An 18,007-nucleotide genomic window follows, 5' to 3' on the forward strand; every position below is an offset into this window, starting at 1 on the left:
TCTTCTTCGGATGTTCAGCAGAAGCTGATGGCTGAATGCCGTTACCACAGAATAAAACCTTACATGCCGTATAAATGTTACATGGGTGTTATGCTGGTCCTCTACAAGAGGGAGGAAACACTGTCTTTGCTGATCCATTGGAATACTCCGCTCCCCTGCAGTGACTTCTGAACTCTTTAATGAACCCCACAACTGCTGCAGTAACTCCAGCCAGACTGAAACCTGAAAGCTGCCGAGCCCCCGAAAAATGCCTTCGTAACCCACCGTTGCCTGCCTTGTTCCACGTAGGGATGTGGCCTTGCAGGGAATGGCACGCCGTGCAGATTGCTGGCTATTCTTGTCTCTCCCTCTTTGGGGAGCGGTAGCAACATGAGATATATTAACTCGCTTTATGCCTTCTTTTGATATTGTATAAATAGAAGCTACATTAACGTTTTTGTGAAGCTGAAGTTAAACTTGTCTTCTCTGCGCTTTTACTTTGATTGCGGTCATGATGTAATGCTTACAGCGATTCCATCTGACAACTAATGAACCATGAATCCAGGGGAAGTTTAGTGTTAGATACTTTCCAGTGAGGGATTTTGTCAAATACCTAACTTCTGAATCTATTGTGATCTGGCTATCTCCCTTATATATGTATTTGGCTGATAGTCCTGTAGTTGTATAACCTAAGACTGATGAGGAAATAAAAGCACAAAGAATTGCTACCCACTTAAAAATTTATAGTGATGGATTTGGACATTTAATCATTCCATTGCAGAAAAAGAGCTGCCTGGAAGCTGCGTGTCGTTTGTGAATTGCTCTTCCCTCCTGTCATTTCTCTCTACTGTTCTTATAAATATCGCTAAGTGCAACCTTACTTTACAACAAGTAGTTTCTTCCGTGCCAAGTCTGACAAGTGGGTTTCGTGTCTTATTTGTTTTATTTTTCAACATGTTTCAATAACTCTGGTTTGACACGTTATTGCTTTCTTAATGGTGATTTGTAATCCTGTATAAATTAGCTGTGTTTTATATTGACAGTGCGAGAAGCAAAAAACCTAATTCCCATGGATCCAAATGGACTTTCAGATCCTTATGTTAAACTGAAGCTCATCCCAGATCCTAAGAATGAAAGTAAACAAAAAACAAAAACCATCCGTTCTACTCTGAATCCAGACTGGAATGAGTCATTCACATTGTAAGTTTAACACCTTTTAATGTAGTATCTTTGTATGGATTGAATCGTTTATTTCAGTGTTGCATTGAAAACTCCTCTATTTCTCTCCTTTTTAGTAAATTAAAACCTACAGACAAGGATCGACGGTTATCTGTAGAGGTCTGGGACTGGGATCGAACAACCAGGAATGATTTCATGGGATCTCTTTCATTTGGGGTGTCAGAGCTTATGAAGATGCCAGCCAGTGGATGGTAAGAGTTTTGGAAAAGAGAGAAGGAGAGAATATATCACAAAAAGTTTAAAATCAGTATTTTTCTTCAACATAGTCGACCTTTTTTGGAGCTCTTCACTGTATCTCAGGCTATAAATTCACTGAAAATGCAACTAATCCTAGGAAACATAGGCTATATACAACAAAGGAGGATAATAAAAGGAATGCTTTTCTTCTGTGTTGTTCATGAAACTTCTGCTGGAGCCAGGAGCTGCTGCAAACTCAATTCTGTGTACATAGTCTTGTGATATGAATTTTATTTTTATCTCAAATATTATATATTCATTACTAAGTGTATCATGTTATATATAGCTCTGCAAATTCAAAGTACACGGGAACTGACTTAATAAATGCCATCTTATTACCTACAAAGCTAGGGGTAGAACTCATCACATCTTCTCAAAAAGTACATTTCATCCAAGATAATTGTTTAGGGCTATAGAAGCGCCGGAGACAAAGGTTCTTCAGGGTTGGTATCTCCCATCATATCACAGGATGGGAGGGAAGAATTTCCTTGTCCGTTAAACTGCCTTGGCGCACAGTTTGGGATTAAAGATCTAATTTTAGGTTAAATATATTCTGTTTCTGAGTTTGCTTTAGAACTTTGAAAGCAGTTCTTTACATACCTGTGACATTGATATAAACCACACACAAACAACTAAATCTGATTTTAAATCTAACAAGAATATAACTGTAAAGTCACTGTTTTTTTCTTAAATGTTCCACAGGTACAAGCTGCTGAATCAAGAAGAAGGTGAATATTATAATGTTCCAATTCCAGATGCTGATGAAGATGGAAATGCAGAGCTCCGACAGAAGTTTGAGGTGAGGATTAAACACAAATGGGTGCAACTACATTTTTCACTTTAGGACAAAAATTGCCTGTTAAAAAGTTGTATATTAGAGTGCTACTATTTCCATTGCCTGTGACAGCAGTATGTACCTTTGGGTTTCTTGAAGATTGGACCAAGTGATTTAATTCAGTAGTGGTATCATTTTTCTGACAGTTCAACTTCTCTGCTATGACACTTAAAATATTTTAAAATACCAACTTATATGTCAAGTATATGTAATAATTTCAGTGTATTTTAATACTTGCTGCAAAATCTGCCAGCCGTTATCACTAGTATCTATAATACTTGATAAATGAAGTTCTCAGAAACAACAGTATTTTAATACTTAGAATGTTTCACACTAAATGTGGGGGGAGTGGGTTAAGAAAATATTTACAGTGTTATTTACTGATTATTTGGAGCCTCAAAATCTTCGTAGAAGGTTGTCATCTAAAATTCTGATATCTTTAACGTGGGTATGGAAGTTTTTAAGGATCAGAGGTATTGCTGGTTATGTACAGAAAAGTAACACTGAAGAAAAGCGATGCTTTCCGCAGAGTCTTCCTGCCTTCTGTGGTGCAAATTGGAGTGGTTGGTAGTCACAAGCATGGTCTCACCGTGCCATGCAAAGGAGTTGTTTCTTAATGAACAGACTTAGCCAGCAACTCTACCTCTTCTGACAACTGCAGCCGGTATTACAGCAACATACTTGCTGGCCACTAAACCCAGCAACAGGAAAGGTATGGTTTGGGGAGGGAGGTGTTTTGCTAATGGCTGTACTGGATTCAGCTCATCTGACTTGACTGCTCTTTCCAGCTGCATATGCAATAATGAATCTGAAATATTCCGATCTACAATATTGTTTTTTTTTTTCTGGTCGAACATTTACAACTTTAGTCTAGCTGTTTATCCAAAAAGTAATTAATGTACCATAGTGCATAAACAAACACTTACACCTGTTCCTCTCAACCTGAAATGGCAATTTTTTATGTTCACCATCAGGCAGAATTCTACATTGTTATTATAAAAGATGGGTTAACCCAAGGAAGTGAGGAAAAACGGCATATGTTCAACTTTCAAGAAAGAAAAAGAAAAGGTGCATCAATTTCTTCTGAACACATTTGGATCAGCTACCATACTTTTGTCTGCAGCATGAACTATGATTTTTGTTATACATTTGAGAAGTATTTGAATCTCCATTTCATTTTCCTTTCTTTACAGTTGTGATCTGACCAGTGTGATTTTATTTTGCTGCACTAGGTCATTTTCTTTTTATCTTCCCTAGAAAGAATAGCGTCAAAAGTAATTCTTTTCACCCCTTACATGTCTCTGTGCAATATACAGAGTCGGGAATTGGGGGGATATGTGTATGTTGGTGATACAGGTATGGAAATCTACCTGGTTTTTCTCAGGACAGAGGCAGCACGAAGACAAGTCACTAAAATTATCTGTTTTAAAATGTCAGTTATTATATGCAGTATGTTTGCATATTGAATTTACAATCTCTTAGGGTTTTTTTCTTAAGCCTACAACATTGGTTGCAGAATGAACAATGAGGGTTTATCTGTATCCTGCAATGAAGTGGAGTAGAAATCCTGAGAGGTTGCTGTGTAAATCGTGTAAAGCTACTGGACTGGGTCCCAGAAACAGCAGCTTCACATAGGGTCAGCTCTGCCTCAGAAATAATTAGTCTGTCTCAAAGTCTAATTAGTTCAGCTTCAGCACCGTGTATTTGAGGCTTTCCCTGTTCTGGAGGTAGCCTGGTTGATGCTATTTTAGGGGTCTGAATTAATCAAGGAAAGGGAATATGTTCTCAGTGAACACAGTGTCTCCAGGAATTTACAGAGTTGCATAACGAACAGTTTTAAAACTTAGTGACGATATATGGGAATACTGGTAGCCAAACAAAATGTGTAATTATAACTCGACCAAGGCTAGTATAATGCAGTATTACATGGTAAAAGGATTTAGGGTCGACCTCTTACTCTTTCTCAAAGTTTACCACTGTGAGAAGGAATGGAGGGAAGCGGCACCCTCCAAGTATCGTTCTTGCTTGGTTTCAAGGGGAATTACTGTGATGGCTTATAAAAATTAACAGCACAGATGTCTGAATGGTGGTATTTAACTTATTAGCTATTCTGGTATGGTACATAAGTGGTGCTGACTCTGATCATCTTTTACGCTATTTTTCTTATCAGTTATATCTTGGCTTACATAGTCATTTTATTTTAGGTACCCTATACTAAGGAACAAGTAGATAGCGCTGAGAAATATGCTGCTATTTGTGATTAATGACATCATCTAAATAAATATTTCCACTCTTCTGAAATCAGCTTTGAAACCTTACAGGAAGAAGATTGCAGATCTTGACTGCCATTTTACTAGGGGAGTGTATTTGTCAGGAAGATTCAGAATATAGATAGACTGAGAGGTCATACTGGGCTATCTTCTTGTTTATCAGTTTATAGAAAAGAGTAACTTCAGAGTGCTTGCTAATCAAGTCTACATTTGTGGTGCTTGGTCTACTTTTCGATGTATGACAGTGTGATTGATATCTAAGCTACATTGATTTAATTTTGAGTTCAAAATTACAACAATTTCTACAGAAGTATTGCATTACTAATATCAAATGCTTAAAATGAATAATGGTGGTCTTCAGAGTAAAGAGCTATATACAAACCTAAGCTATGCAGGAATAGAGAAGCTTTAGGATGAGAATTTCATTGCTTAATATTAAGAAAGAATAAGAATATTTTCGGGTTATAAAGGATCAGAGAACCGGTAGATGTGAAATTTCTGAAACCAGTTTCTGGTCTTAAAAAAAAAAAAGTCTATGACATTCTCAAAACTGACTTTGCCCTTTTGACTAAGGTTTAGAAATGTGCTTAGTAGAATCTCCAAGAGCGCTTAGGAGCTACCTCCCATTTAAATCAATGAGAATTTTTAAAATATCTGCCTGCATCTATAGTTCAACAGACATGTTTAAGATTTGGCCTCAAGCTCTCATTGATTTCAAACTGTTTACACAATCCTATCACATCCTTCTAGCTCCACTTTAACAACCCAGACTTTTATTTAAATGTGGTTGTTATTCACACAAATCTCATTGGTATGCTGCTTTACTTACTGGGCCTTCTGACACAGATTCTTTAAGTCATTTATTTGATGTAAATCTACCATAAAATAGCTATACGAGATTATAAATAAGTAAATAAATAATAGGTTGAAACATTCTCTTCACTTGCACTTGTAATGGAACAGTAAAAACTATTTGTCATGAGAAGTTTCCTCATGGCCCATTCCGCCAGACCTAAACCAGTTGAAAAATTCACACCTTACTTGTGCCCAGTAGTTTTAGATCCTGTCCAACAAATGGGACCAAGAAAGAGAAGAGTTGAGGAGGACAGTGATTTCATTAATGGAATCATGCAGTGACCTCGCTGAGTACTTTTAGATTTTACTACAAGGAGTTTTCTTTTTATAGACTGTCTATGTATTATTTATATGAAGTTGTACAGCATATAGAAATTGAGGTATGTTATGCATAGGTGCCGTGCAGTATTTTTTATACAAATTTTAATCGATCTACATGTTTTCTGGATCTCACCTGTCACTAAAACTTACGAATCAATTATCTGCTCGTTTAGCAGTATGATCAAATCTGTCTTCAGTGATTTATAGATGATACATCATCACTAATATTTAGAGATAAAAATATACTCCTGTAGGAAGTGGAGGCAGGATAAAATCTGTCAGTGTTTTTCATTTGGTTTTAACCTTTGGTTGTGAATTTCCTCTCCGGAATGGCATTATTTGTGGCCATCTCAAAATCATGCAGTGACCTCGCTGAGTACTTTTAGATTTTACTACAAGGAGTTTTCTTTTTATAGACTGTCTATGTATTATCTATATGAAGTTGTACAGCATATAGAAATTGAGGTATGTTATGCATAGATGCCGCGCAGTATTTTTTATACAACAAATTTTAATCGATCTACATGTTTTCTGGATCTCACCTGTCACTAAAACTTACGAATCAATTATCTGCTCGTTTAGCAGTATGATCAAATCTGTCTTCAGTGATTTATAGATGATACATCATCACTAATATTTAGAGATAAAAATATACTCCTGTAGGAAGTGGAGGCAGGATAAAATCTGTCAGTGTTTTTCATTTGGTTTTAACCTTTGGTTGTGAATTTCCTCTCCGGAATGGCATTATTTGTGGCCATCTCAAAACTAAACTCCGTTCTCAACAGGCATATTCAGAATAATTGTAGCTGCTCCATAATTGTCCATGCTGAGGTTGCCATGGGAACTCCCAACAGTCCCAGGTGGCTCCATGGACCCAAACTAGCAAGTCTTTTAACTGCAATATGTACTATTTGTTATATACTTATTTTCCTGTTATAGTATTTTGCTAGTCAAAGAAAAAAGCAGAATATTGAAATAATGCAACCTTACTGTATTTTTAATACTGGTTATGATTTGAGCGGTAATATGTTTTTGCCATTTAGGGCATTGTTCTGTTTTTTATATGGGGAAAAGAAATGTGCAAATTCTAAAACTTCTATTGTAAGAAGTTATTTCAGTTTTGTCAAGCCCTGTTTCCTGTAATTTGCTGCTTAGTAAAGCACTTCTTGATACTTAAATATCACCTTAGAATAATACTGGTTTAAAAATAGGCTGGTTACTTATTCTGTCTGTCCCCTTCTTTCCACATCACCATCATGGAAAACGTTATTAAAAATAAAGCAGCTGTTATGGTCCATATCAATGATTTTTTTTTAATTAAAAAAGAACAGAGTAGCAATAATCCTTACATGTGGATACATTTACCAAATACAAGGTATATTAAGTGATGGAGTGACCTGAGTCACTACAATCAGCTTTGGTAATTGAAGTGATCCAAGCAAGTCATTACGAGGGAATAGGTTACTGCTCATATAATCTTCATTGTAAGGCATCTGTGGGGAAGGTTTGTAACAGCCCTCCTGGTACATACTCTTAAGATGTCAGACATTTTCTTTAGTTTTAATTATTTCCTTTAGGGTAGCGCTCTGCATGGGTTTCAGTAGAACAAAATCGTTCCCTTAGTTTCTGAAAGACAGCTCAAACTACCGTCCCCACTGTGGGGATCCATCCGGGACCGTTCTGGCGGACCTTGGGAGGCGCTTCCTTGGGGACATACATCCACATCTACCGCTGTGGCCGCTAGCATCGAATTGTGTTTATGTTAGAGATCGCAGCTGAGGCATCAGGTGCGAGTGGCTTTTCATGGCTACTAGTTTTGCACCATTCCATTTAACTAAGTGAATAACAATAAAATCACTACACAATAAAATGAAGTTATTCTGATAAGTACTTTTTCTGCAAAATAATTACCAGTCGGTGTTAGTAAAAGCAGGTACCATTTTCATCTACTAGTCGACGTTGTGGGCCAGATCCGCAAATCCGCGTGTAGTAGGAAGGCCGGGCAGTGTACCCGGGGAAAGTGGCCATACTGGTTGTATGCTACATTTCCAGCCTCCCCTTTCTGGGATCGACCCAGGTACTGGGTAAACCACCCAGGAGCAGCCCTTATTTATTATTGTCCACTTGCCTGACGGTAATGACCCGGCTTTGCAGTGTTTCCCAAGGACTGTAGCTGGTGGGGCTGGGCACCCGGTGCTGTTGCTTTGGCTGTTCTCAGATTGTCATTACATGAGTTACTTTTTCAGCGGCTTTGTGCCAGTGGAATCGCTGATGAAGGCTGTCCAGAAGCTAGACCTGTAGTTTCCTTTTGCAGACTAAGCAGATCGAAACATAAGGAGGGAGGGAGGGAACAGAGTTCAGAACAGGGTAAATATTGTATCTGGAAATTGGAAGCGTACAGTCCGTGGTGACATTTTGGTGACATCTCAGTGCTTCTAAACATAACCGTTGTTATGATCCTAAAGAAAATGTCTTTTTAAATGCCCTACCATTTTAAATATAAGAACAGGGACAATGTGGTGCTTGGCCATCAGGCTTGGTTATAAATACCTAGAACCTCTCCAGTGACGCAGGAGCTGTAGATATTTCTGCTTCTGATGTGCTACTAAACTCCAGTATGCAGGGCAGCGGTTTGTTTGACCAGACTGGTGTGTTAATCCTTGTGCAGGCATGAATTTACAAACAAGTAGCCTGTCTCAGTCTGTATATATATCTGTTGCATACAGAACTAACGTTTATTTACACCATCGGGCCTCTCTCTGTGGCGGTACAGCTGGTGTTAAATGGTATTTGAAAATGTCTGCAGATTTCAAGGCACAATTAAAGCTTTCTGATGAGTTTCGATGTTGTTATAGTCTAACGCTAAAGAAACCTCTTTCATTTATTTATCATTCCCTTTCTGAACATCAGTAAAGCATTTCAGTTTGTTTCACTGCAGGTACTGCATTTCTTAGATCTTTAACACTCTCTTTAGTTTTATTTTTTTAAAGCAGTTTCTGGCTGCTTTATCAGAAAGGAGAAGGGCAGTACTTTCTGCATTAATCTGCATTTTTCTGATATTCACAACAGTTTTAGGTCAAAAGGACATTTTCCTTCTTTCTTTTAATCAATGGCCAGGACATCCTAGAGCAGTTTTAATTCTGAGCTGGAGGCTGGGTGAAAATGCTGCAGTTGCATAGCCAGGGCCTTAGCAGAAGACTCCAGGGACTGTTTCAGTAGCTTCTTAAGAATCCAATGAGTTTTCTAATTAAATATGACATTTTCATTCAAAAAAAACTGTAGAAGAGCTTGTGATTTTGTTAATTTGTGAGCTAAGTTCTTCAGGTTTCTGTGTGAAGTCTTCTAAGGGCTGTGAAGGAGACATTTCTTTTAAGTCTTTGAAGGATGGTGATGTTTTTGCCCCAGAGCTGTTATACTGCAGTTATTTTACTCTTTTTTTTTTAATAAATAAAAGATACGATCTCTACCATATCTGTATCTAACCAACATGCATTTCCATTTTGAAGCAATAACTGTAACTTCAGGCAGTTCAGCAAAGGTGACATGGAAAAGAGAAATTACATTGCTGACACTTCAAATTGTAAACGAAAAGATTAAGTTTACTTTTCAGGAAACAGACACTAAGCCACACTGAAATCATGACCAGCCAAAATATCACTGGCGCATCAATCCACACTTGTTATGTATATAGAGATATAAAAAGAGGAGCTGCTTTTTTTGGCCGTGGCACTCATTCCTATTTTTAAATTGTGCATATTTAATCATTAGAGAATAGTTTGCAGCATTATAGAGATGCTGTTGGATGACTCCATCTGTTCTACACTATAGTTTGGCATGGGGAGTTCCCATATGCAGTTATCTGGAGGTTTCCACTTACCATATCTGAAACTAGAGAACTTGAAATTTCTTAACCAGATGACATACATCTCTGGTCTCAGTTCGTATCAGCTTGTGATTTCTGTAAGGCTTTTCTCAGTCTATGTGTTGTGATTTAAAGTGAAGAATATACATAGAAAATCATACTGAGTGGGGAGGGATTTCTTTCTCCCTCACATAAAGGTTAAATGTGTGTCTCAAAACAAGGCAAAAAAAAAAAAAGAAAAAGAACTTTTGTGCTGTCACCCCTCTACAGTGCTCATTAGTTGCTAAGAGCCCAGACCACACACCCCTATACGTGCATTTAGCTTTATGCATTGCAGCGGTTTAACAACACGAGGAATGTTTCATGCATGAAGCGTATGTATGTACAAGACTGAGTTGAACATTGAGGAGCGTGAAGACCTGTACTTCATTGTGCTATGCTGTACTGTGCGCCTTACTGTTAGGGTGATTAACACCACAGTTTCTTTTTCGTGATTTTTCTGTGTGTAACAGATGTGTCCACTTCTGTATTCTCGCTGCTGTCTCTTTATTTGTTTGTTTATTTGTTTACTTCTGCTACTAATTGCTGTTGCTTTGCTTTGCAAGCCCTTTACTAACCAAGCAGTGTTTCTCCCTCTCCTGTCTCTTCCAGGACTGTCATGTAAATATCCACTTCTTCAAGGTAGTTTTCTCCTTGGTGTTCTCCTACACCTTTCTCTTCACACAACCCTCTTCACCGAAGTTTGAAGTTTATTAAATTCAATTTCATTCTCACCGTGTTTTAAGGATGCACTTGTTTTTTCCCCAGTTTAAGCTTTTCTAATGGATAAAAAAAAAATTGAAGTATGAATCTTCCATAATTTGTCACAAAGTACTCCCCAGATTAGAAGTTTACTTACAAAAAAGGGGTCACCAAACCTCAGCAGATGCAGTGTGCCTTTCCTTTTGAAAGAGTTAGTTAAATGAATGCCACCTTCTCATGGAAAATGGAAAATGGTGCATCTTTAATTTGAAAGACACTCATGGAACTTTAAATAACTTCTGCAGATCAAATAATGCTCATGTTCACTGTATATGTAAATAGATAAATTTACATCATATAGCATGCATGTTTTATGATATAATATACTACGTATATTGCTACATGTTAGCTGGAGTATACTATATCATGAGAGATATTACCCATATGCACAGATGCTCTGATACCTGAAATACCAGTTCACCTGTTTGCTTCCCATTTTACTTCTTTCACTAATCACCGCCCCACTGAATTGTTGCCATAAAAGATACATATCAGCATTGAGAACATACATGTGTGGACTTCTTATCTGCATGCGCCTCTAACAAATTATCTTGCTTTATTAGGGCAAAGTTACTGACACAAATCCCAGTTTCAGTCTCGTACATTGGTTAAGTTACAGTTTAAATTGAAATTGGAAGCTCCTGTGCTGTAAACTGTTTTAAGAATCTGTCTAAGGTTACTGAAGCCATTATCATCTTCAAATGGTATTTTTACAATTTAAGTTGACCTAGAGCAGTTTACATGTTATAGCTCAAAGCTTAAAATACTTAATTTAAAAAATCAAATTTTGTTTTTGAAGAGTTGTTCATATTATTAATGCATGATTTTACCAAATGTTTTAATACTGAACCAGAAAAACAAAGAATAAGACCATCTGTCATTGCCAAATACTTCCTAATGCAGTAATCATTTGTCATGCAATCAGTAACTTATTTTTTCTTAACCTCAATTCTTTATCTGGTATCTTTAGCTCAGAAAAGCCTGTACAGAAGAGGACTACCCTTCCTCAATCCTTTACACCTCTTCTTATTTGAAAATAAAATCACATGTTGCTTTCATTGATGAAACTTGTTTAATGCAGGGAAGTTGCAAGTTTCTCTGTTTAAACGTATTTTAAACCAGAGCAAAAGCTACCCTGAAAAAATGCATCTGGGATAAATACGAAGCTATGTCTAACACCGTGTTGTCACGTCATTGCAAAATCCAGGCCTTGAAGTGCACTGATATAAACTAACAAAAGTGCTTGGTCAATTCGTGTTTTCATCATAGGAGTGCACCTAAAAAAAGAGCTGAACGGTTTCCTACAGCTGCTGCTTCATAGGCAAAATTCATGCTTAGTCCTTGTGAATTATAAACACGAATTCCAGCAAAGAAAGTTGTCACTCTGTTCTGATGTGAAGAGGGCACTCAAGAATTCCATTTTTTCATGCAAAAAAATGCTTCCTTGTTTATTGTCTGTCTTTTCTCCCTGAATTATTACAAATCCCCGTTCTGCTTGCTGCTGGCAGTGACGTAGCGTCACTAACCTAAGCTCAGAAGCGTCACTGCATTCTGAAAGCTAGTCGCCACTGATGTTAGCATGTCTTTGGAAATAATTTTGTAAGTATTCTGTTTGTGTGGGACTGCTGGGGAGGTTATGTTCCCAAGTTTACAAGGCTGGAATTGAAAGGAAACGGCAGGAGCAGATGAAGAAGGAAGGCTGTGTTCCTGAGGATAATGTAACACTTCTGTGCTAGAAACCAGTAAAATGTACAAAAATGATTTTATAATATCACAGCAAATCTGAGAATGTTGTGAGCAAGGTCGAACAGCATAAATACTTGCTTATGAAATTATCAGATACTGGGAAGGATCACACATTTATGCTGCTTTTGTTCCGCCAGCAAAGTGTATGTTTAAATAGATTATTTTCACAACATCGTGCAGAAAACACCTTCATCTCTGTGTGCGCGCGCGTGCGCATTAAGTAATTCCATAGCATGTTAGGACTTGGATACAGAATTCCAAAGTTTTAAAATCGGTGCTAGTCTGCAGCTTTTCATGGCTGTTGCGTTTGATCCCAGGGATTTGCGGTAAGATCAGGTAGAACTGAAGTCTTTAAAGATTATTTTAGAACAGAATTTTATTATTTTTTGTCCATATTGTAATGATTTTTATGCTTAAAAGCAAATTCTACACTCTAGGTTTTTTTAATTATTGAAAATTAGCAGTAATTTGCATAATTAAAAAATGAAGGAGCATATATAAAAGCAATTCTTTTTTTGGCACTTAGGGGTTTGCTCTTCTAGCATCAGATTTGTTGTCTGGATTTTTTATTACCACTGTCACAGGATATTTCTGCAAGAATTCTTGGATGTTATTCCTAGGCAGCCTCTATAATTACATTTCATCTAGTTAGACACTGCTCTGTTGCAGGGGATAGTGTGTTTGGCAATAAAGGCAGAAAACAAAGTAGGCTCAGGTGGCCACAGGATTATTAAACAGATTAAACATGTTGACAGTGCCAAATGGGTAACTGGAAACTCTTCCCTCTCTAGATTTCACTGCTCACAGCCAGACATCCGTTGTCCAGGGCGATATTCCCTGAAACTCCTATTCTTGGGATAGATGTATCCCTTTTCAAATGACTATCTTTCATAGTCACTTGACTTCGTTGTCTACATTTTCTAGGGGATATGGTTACCTTAATCTTGTGCCTGACAAATTGGGGAATTTTTTAGAAACCGTGTATTCAAGTAGTTCATACAGTTTTAACTTCTATACAGCAACACAAAAAAAAGTAAAAGAAAAGAAAAAAAAAAAAATTGGGTAGGGAATGTGATTATAAACCCCCCAAAATAAGCAGCTCTGTTGAGATGCTGTATGGTATATTGAACTGTTGAATTGTCCTTTAGGATTCTCTTATTGCCTTTGTCCTAAGTAAACATCCGTTTAACGTAATGTTGAGCTTGAGAAAATAATTTCTCCTCGGAGTTAGAAACCACGAGGGGTCAGTAAAGAACACAGAATAGGTCCCAAAGCGAAAAGCTGTCTCTAGCAAAAGTCCTGAATGAAATGAAATAATGCAAATTGTTTGTATGTATGTATTTAGAAAGATACAAAGCCGTTAAATTAAACTGCTGTTTTGATAAAATTCAGTATAACATTTTTCCTACAGCCCTTTATTCAAGACTTTTAACTGGCACTGATGGTGATTTTTCCTCTAATCAAAACATTTCATAATTTGCGGCTGTAAAAGCGAGTACTGCCTCTGCTCACCTTTATATTGCTCAGTTCATCTCTACCTTCGGGTGCCTCATGACTTCTGTAATTATCTGCCTCCGTCGTGCTCGACTTTATATGCTAGGTGAGAGAAACGGACCTCCGCGGAAATCTCTGAGTCACTAAGTAAAAGTATCTCAGGAATTTTGTGAACCTGCAAGGCGTTAGAAGAGGCATGGGTTCCAAACGCACAGCTCGTGCTAGGATTAGACAAAATAACTCAGTTTTACTAATCATCCAGAATTCTCTGTGGGACGCGCTGCTTTCTCTTCTGTTATTTGTAACACAGATTAATTCATGTACACTCTGATATCATCGTTCCTACGTGATGAGCAGAGCAGTACAGCATGTGGGTGGGCTTCAGGAGTGGGTTTCCTGTGTTCTTGGACATGCTTTCTGCAAAAAGGCATTTTTAATCCTTTTCACATATGGCACAATTTTTTTTTGAGGCAAATCCTTTAAATAAATTTACTATTACTAACCAAAAGGGTAAATATGACACAAGTTTAAGGGGAGGAGGAGAGGAAATGAAAGGAAAAGTAAACTAAAGACATAAAATAGTCCATATTTAACTCCCAGGTAGAGTTTTATCACGCTCTCCATTTATATTTTTATGAAACATCCTGTTTGCCTTTGTGCCTTTTTACTAGCAATGGGAATGATAAAGAATTTTTTTCTAACTATTTTTTCAATAACTATTTTAGCTAAATGCATTTAGTAAAAATGCATTTTACTTCATTTTTATATCTTGCATTTTTTACTAATTACATCATAGTTCACCATAGTGACATCGCCACCATGAAAATAAATATGAGTGCAACTTTCTGCTTATTTGCGTATTTGCAGTGTTCTCCTTGCTGCAAAGAAGTTTTTTTGCGAGAATGCAATTTCACCAAGGAATACGTGGCTGAAAAACGAGCTGTGTAAACCTCGTGAATCCTTGACCGTGTCCATGGTGTGGTGCATCTCCCTGGTACGGGTGTGTCTGGCTGTATTGCAGTGTCTCGCGTAGGCATCTTCAGTCTGCTGCAGCCTAATCCAAGCGTGCTCCTTTCTATATGTGTAAATATGTGCGTATGCATTCGTTAGTGCAATACATTTCATAATTTAGTGCATTAGTTATTTCTTCTTGGAAGGAACAGGGAGAACGCACAGTAAGATGGGAAAAAGCCGTGTGTTGCCACCTTCTTCATAAGCATTTGTTAAGCCAAGGAAAGAAGCGCAAGAGCCAGAGACTGTGTCTTTTGTTCTGTTTCACAGGAAATTTAATGCAAAAGCATCTCCCCAGATTGCTCAGCACATCTTTTGTAGAGAGGCAGGTAAAATGGTCAAGGAAGTTCCTTCCCTCTGTTGACTTGCAACAGCAAAGACATGAGCTCAGGCTGGACCAAGATGTAACGCTCGTGCCATCCCCTCTCCGGTTAGAGGTGCTGGGCTGCTAAATCATCAGGAGCTTAGGCTCTAACTTTCTCTTTTCTGTGTTGTTTCCATGACTACAAAACTCTCCGCTAATGAATTACAAGCTTGCATTAGGTTATGATATTAAGCTTAAAACTCAGTCTGGTGAAGCATTAGGTCTTGCTGGGGCTTAGGAATGGACTCTTCTTATTTCAAATTCTCAGCATCCTGATAATTAAGTTGTATAAACTAGGAAATTGATAGTCCTTCATAGCATCTATAATTACATGGAATTGGAAATGCAATAATGTAAGAAACAAGCTGCCACAATGATGGAGAACATTTCAGCGGCTGGGAGGTTTTTTCCCTCCAGATTTTGACTTGAAATTTATTGGATTTATTTACTTTATTAAAGGCTTACGAATGGCTCAACCTGTTGATCAAAATGCCCACTGAGCTTTCATGACTGGAAACCTGAGTAGGGCTTTTTGTCCTTCCTTGAGACTCGGATAAATTACTTTGGTTTCTCCTTTTTACGTCCTTAGTATGAGTTTTGCCAGCTCTGCCAGTGACATCTTCTACGGTTTGTCTGAGATCTGAGCTGCTCTGATGCTTGTTGTGTAGAGTCCAGGTAGCGACAGACGTAACTGACCATTAATTTCACACTTGCAGCCAAAGCCTCCTGGGCTCTAATAGTGAAACTGGAACATTGTTATTAAGACTGTTCCTTCCCTCCCTTCTCACCACCTATTTTGCCATTTCTTTAAGTGATGCAGAGTGTTACCTGCAGCTCTGCTATGCCTTTGGGTTAACTTCAGAATTAGGAACAGAAACGTTGGGAGCAAGGGAGGCTAGCATGAGATGGCTTGTTCCATCACCCGGTGACGTTTGTAGAGCATGTTGGGGTCTAGGAAAGAACTGGTGAAAACTTGTGGCAATGTGAGAAGCAGAGATTCTGTTAGAGTTTCGCAGAGGAATTGCATCCTGGCAAGCAGACGTTCCTGCTCCACGGATCTCAAGTAAGTCTTGAGACCCAAGATAAAGCCTGCAGCAAGCCTGCTCGGTCAGTCCTTAGACTGCTGACCCTCATACTGTCAAAATTGTGATTATTTTGCAATGGAGACTGAAGCCAGTGCTGCTCTCTGTTGTCACATCCTTCATTTGCTATTTACGGCTGAATGTTACTGCATGGGCAAAGCGGTCGGTGGTAGGTGGAATCTGCTATAGAGGAGGGGAGAGGATGCTGGTGTGTAATGTGAAGCAGAGCTGTGAGTCTGGAGGAGGCTCCGCTGCCGGGAACGAAGCTCTCAATTTCTCTTCCCGGTAGGTGTCAGTGGAGCCAATAAGTAACAGAGGAAATGTGGCGATAAGCGTGCTGTTTCCAAACAGAAGTTACGTGTGCTGTATGTGTATATACCTCCGCACATGTGATGGGAATTCAGCGTTGCTGTTACATATTTTTTCATTTATCACTTTCTCCTCTTGAAAATTTGTTACCAATAGATCTCCCCGCTGGGCATCTGTGAACTTGCTAAGAGCGAGTTGCCTTGACAACCGAGGAATACATCCTCTAGTGAACTGCACGTCGCAAAGCCATTTATTGGCTTGAATATTTTTTCATGGGAAATGATGTTGGTTTCTCCCTTCTGAAGCTGTGCTTGGAGGGTGGCAGGGTGGGGCGGCAAGTTTGGGCAGTTTTGGAACCCGGTGTTCATTTTCCATATGGGAACACACCCAATCTTACTGAGCTGAATGCTGCAAACAGCAGCAGAAGAGAATTAATGAAGGCGAGCCATACAAGGTGTTAAAGCACCAACATAATGATACGTAGCTCATTGCCCTAAAGAGATTGAGGGTAGGAATGTAAATTGTGTAGATATTTTCTTAAAAATTCTTCACAAATTTTGTTTGTTTATTGGCTAATGGGAAAAATGACCAATTCAGTCTTTTTGCTCTGTAATTCTCAAGTTTCTGAACTATAGTTAATAACTAGAAAGCAGAAATGCCAATGTTCAGATTTATTGTTTTGTCCTATTAGATTGTCTTCACAGTAAAAAAATCAGAAAGTTTTGAAAAGACTCAATGAAAACATTTACTGTGGTTGAAAATTGAGTGCAATGATGGATTGCTATTCCCTAAATCACTTCTTTTTCTTCTTTGCATCATACTTCTCATTAGGTTTTGGAGAAGACTTTTTTTTTCCCTCCATATCTAATTAAAAGAACAATTGTTACCCTTAGATTAAAAATAAATTGAAAGCATTTTTACTGCAAAACCTGAGATATTTTTTTCCAGAAAGCACATACCAAATTCCAGGAGACTCTCCAATATAACACACTGCAACTTCTGTAACACTCCATAAGAAGTGCATTTGGGCTGAATGTATAAAGTATGTCTCACCTGTGGTTTCAGGGTAAAAGAACTGGCCGAGATAAGGTGCGTCCAAACCAGAGCAAGTAAGATGATGTGCATGTCTTGTTTTCTTTTAAGATTAACTCTTCTGCTACCAGTGCAGACTAATTTATCTTTAACATACTGTTTTCCTGGTTTGTTTGCTGCAAGCTGGCTTCGTTGTAACAATATTGTGTTTTTATCAAAGATATTAAGCCAAGCAGTCTGAATGTAAATTGAAAATGAATCCAGTGCCTGGAATGCCGTCTTCAACTTCAGCAAGTTTTAACGTCCATAAAGAATAAAGGTGGATTCAAATAGGATTCTGCTATTTTCAACTGTAGTCATGGTAGGAAGAGGCAAAATATTGTTGCTCTTTTTCAGTAAACTCTTATGAATCATTTGAATTTATGTCCCTTCTGTAGTTGCAAAACTGTTTTTGCTCTGGGAATCTGGAAGAGTATGTTGGTTGCATGACGTTTTCTCTGCAATATTCAAGGCATATCAGATATAAAACTCACGGTAGAGCTCGGTGAGAGCACATTAAAACGTTTCCTG

The 18,007-nt window shown here is 38.0% G+C and overlaps 1 protein-coding gene across 1 annotated transcript in view; it reads left to right on the plus strand.

The window, feature by feature from the left end:
* The window catches only part of PRKCA (protein kinase C, alpha), a 155,464-nt gene that overhangs the window by 110,698 nt on the left and 26,759 nt on the right, over positions 1–18,007 (plus strand). Inside the window, exons 6-9 of the mRNA XM_009323772.1 lie at positions 1,023–1,179; positions 1,275–1,409; positions 2,158–2,254; positions 17,471–17,494. Coding sequence (XP_009322047.1) covers positions 1,023–1,179; positions 1,275–1,409; positions 2,158–2,254; positions 17,471–17,494 — 413 coding nt within the window. The remainder of the gene's footprint in view (positions 1–1,022; positions 1,180–1,274; positions 1,410–2,157; positions 2,255–17,470; positions 17,495–18,007) is intronic.

This window comes from Pygoscelis adeliae, unplaced genomic scaffold, assembly GCF_000699105.1.
Source record: "Pygoscelis adeliae isolate BGI_AS28 unplaced genomic scaffold, ASM69910v1 Scaffold75, whole genome shotgun sequence".
NCBI lineage: Eukaryota > Metazoa > Chordata > Aves > Sphenisciformes > Spheniscidae > Pygoscelis > Pygoscelis adeliae.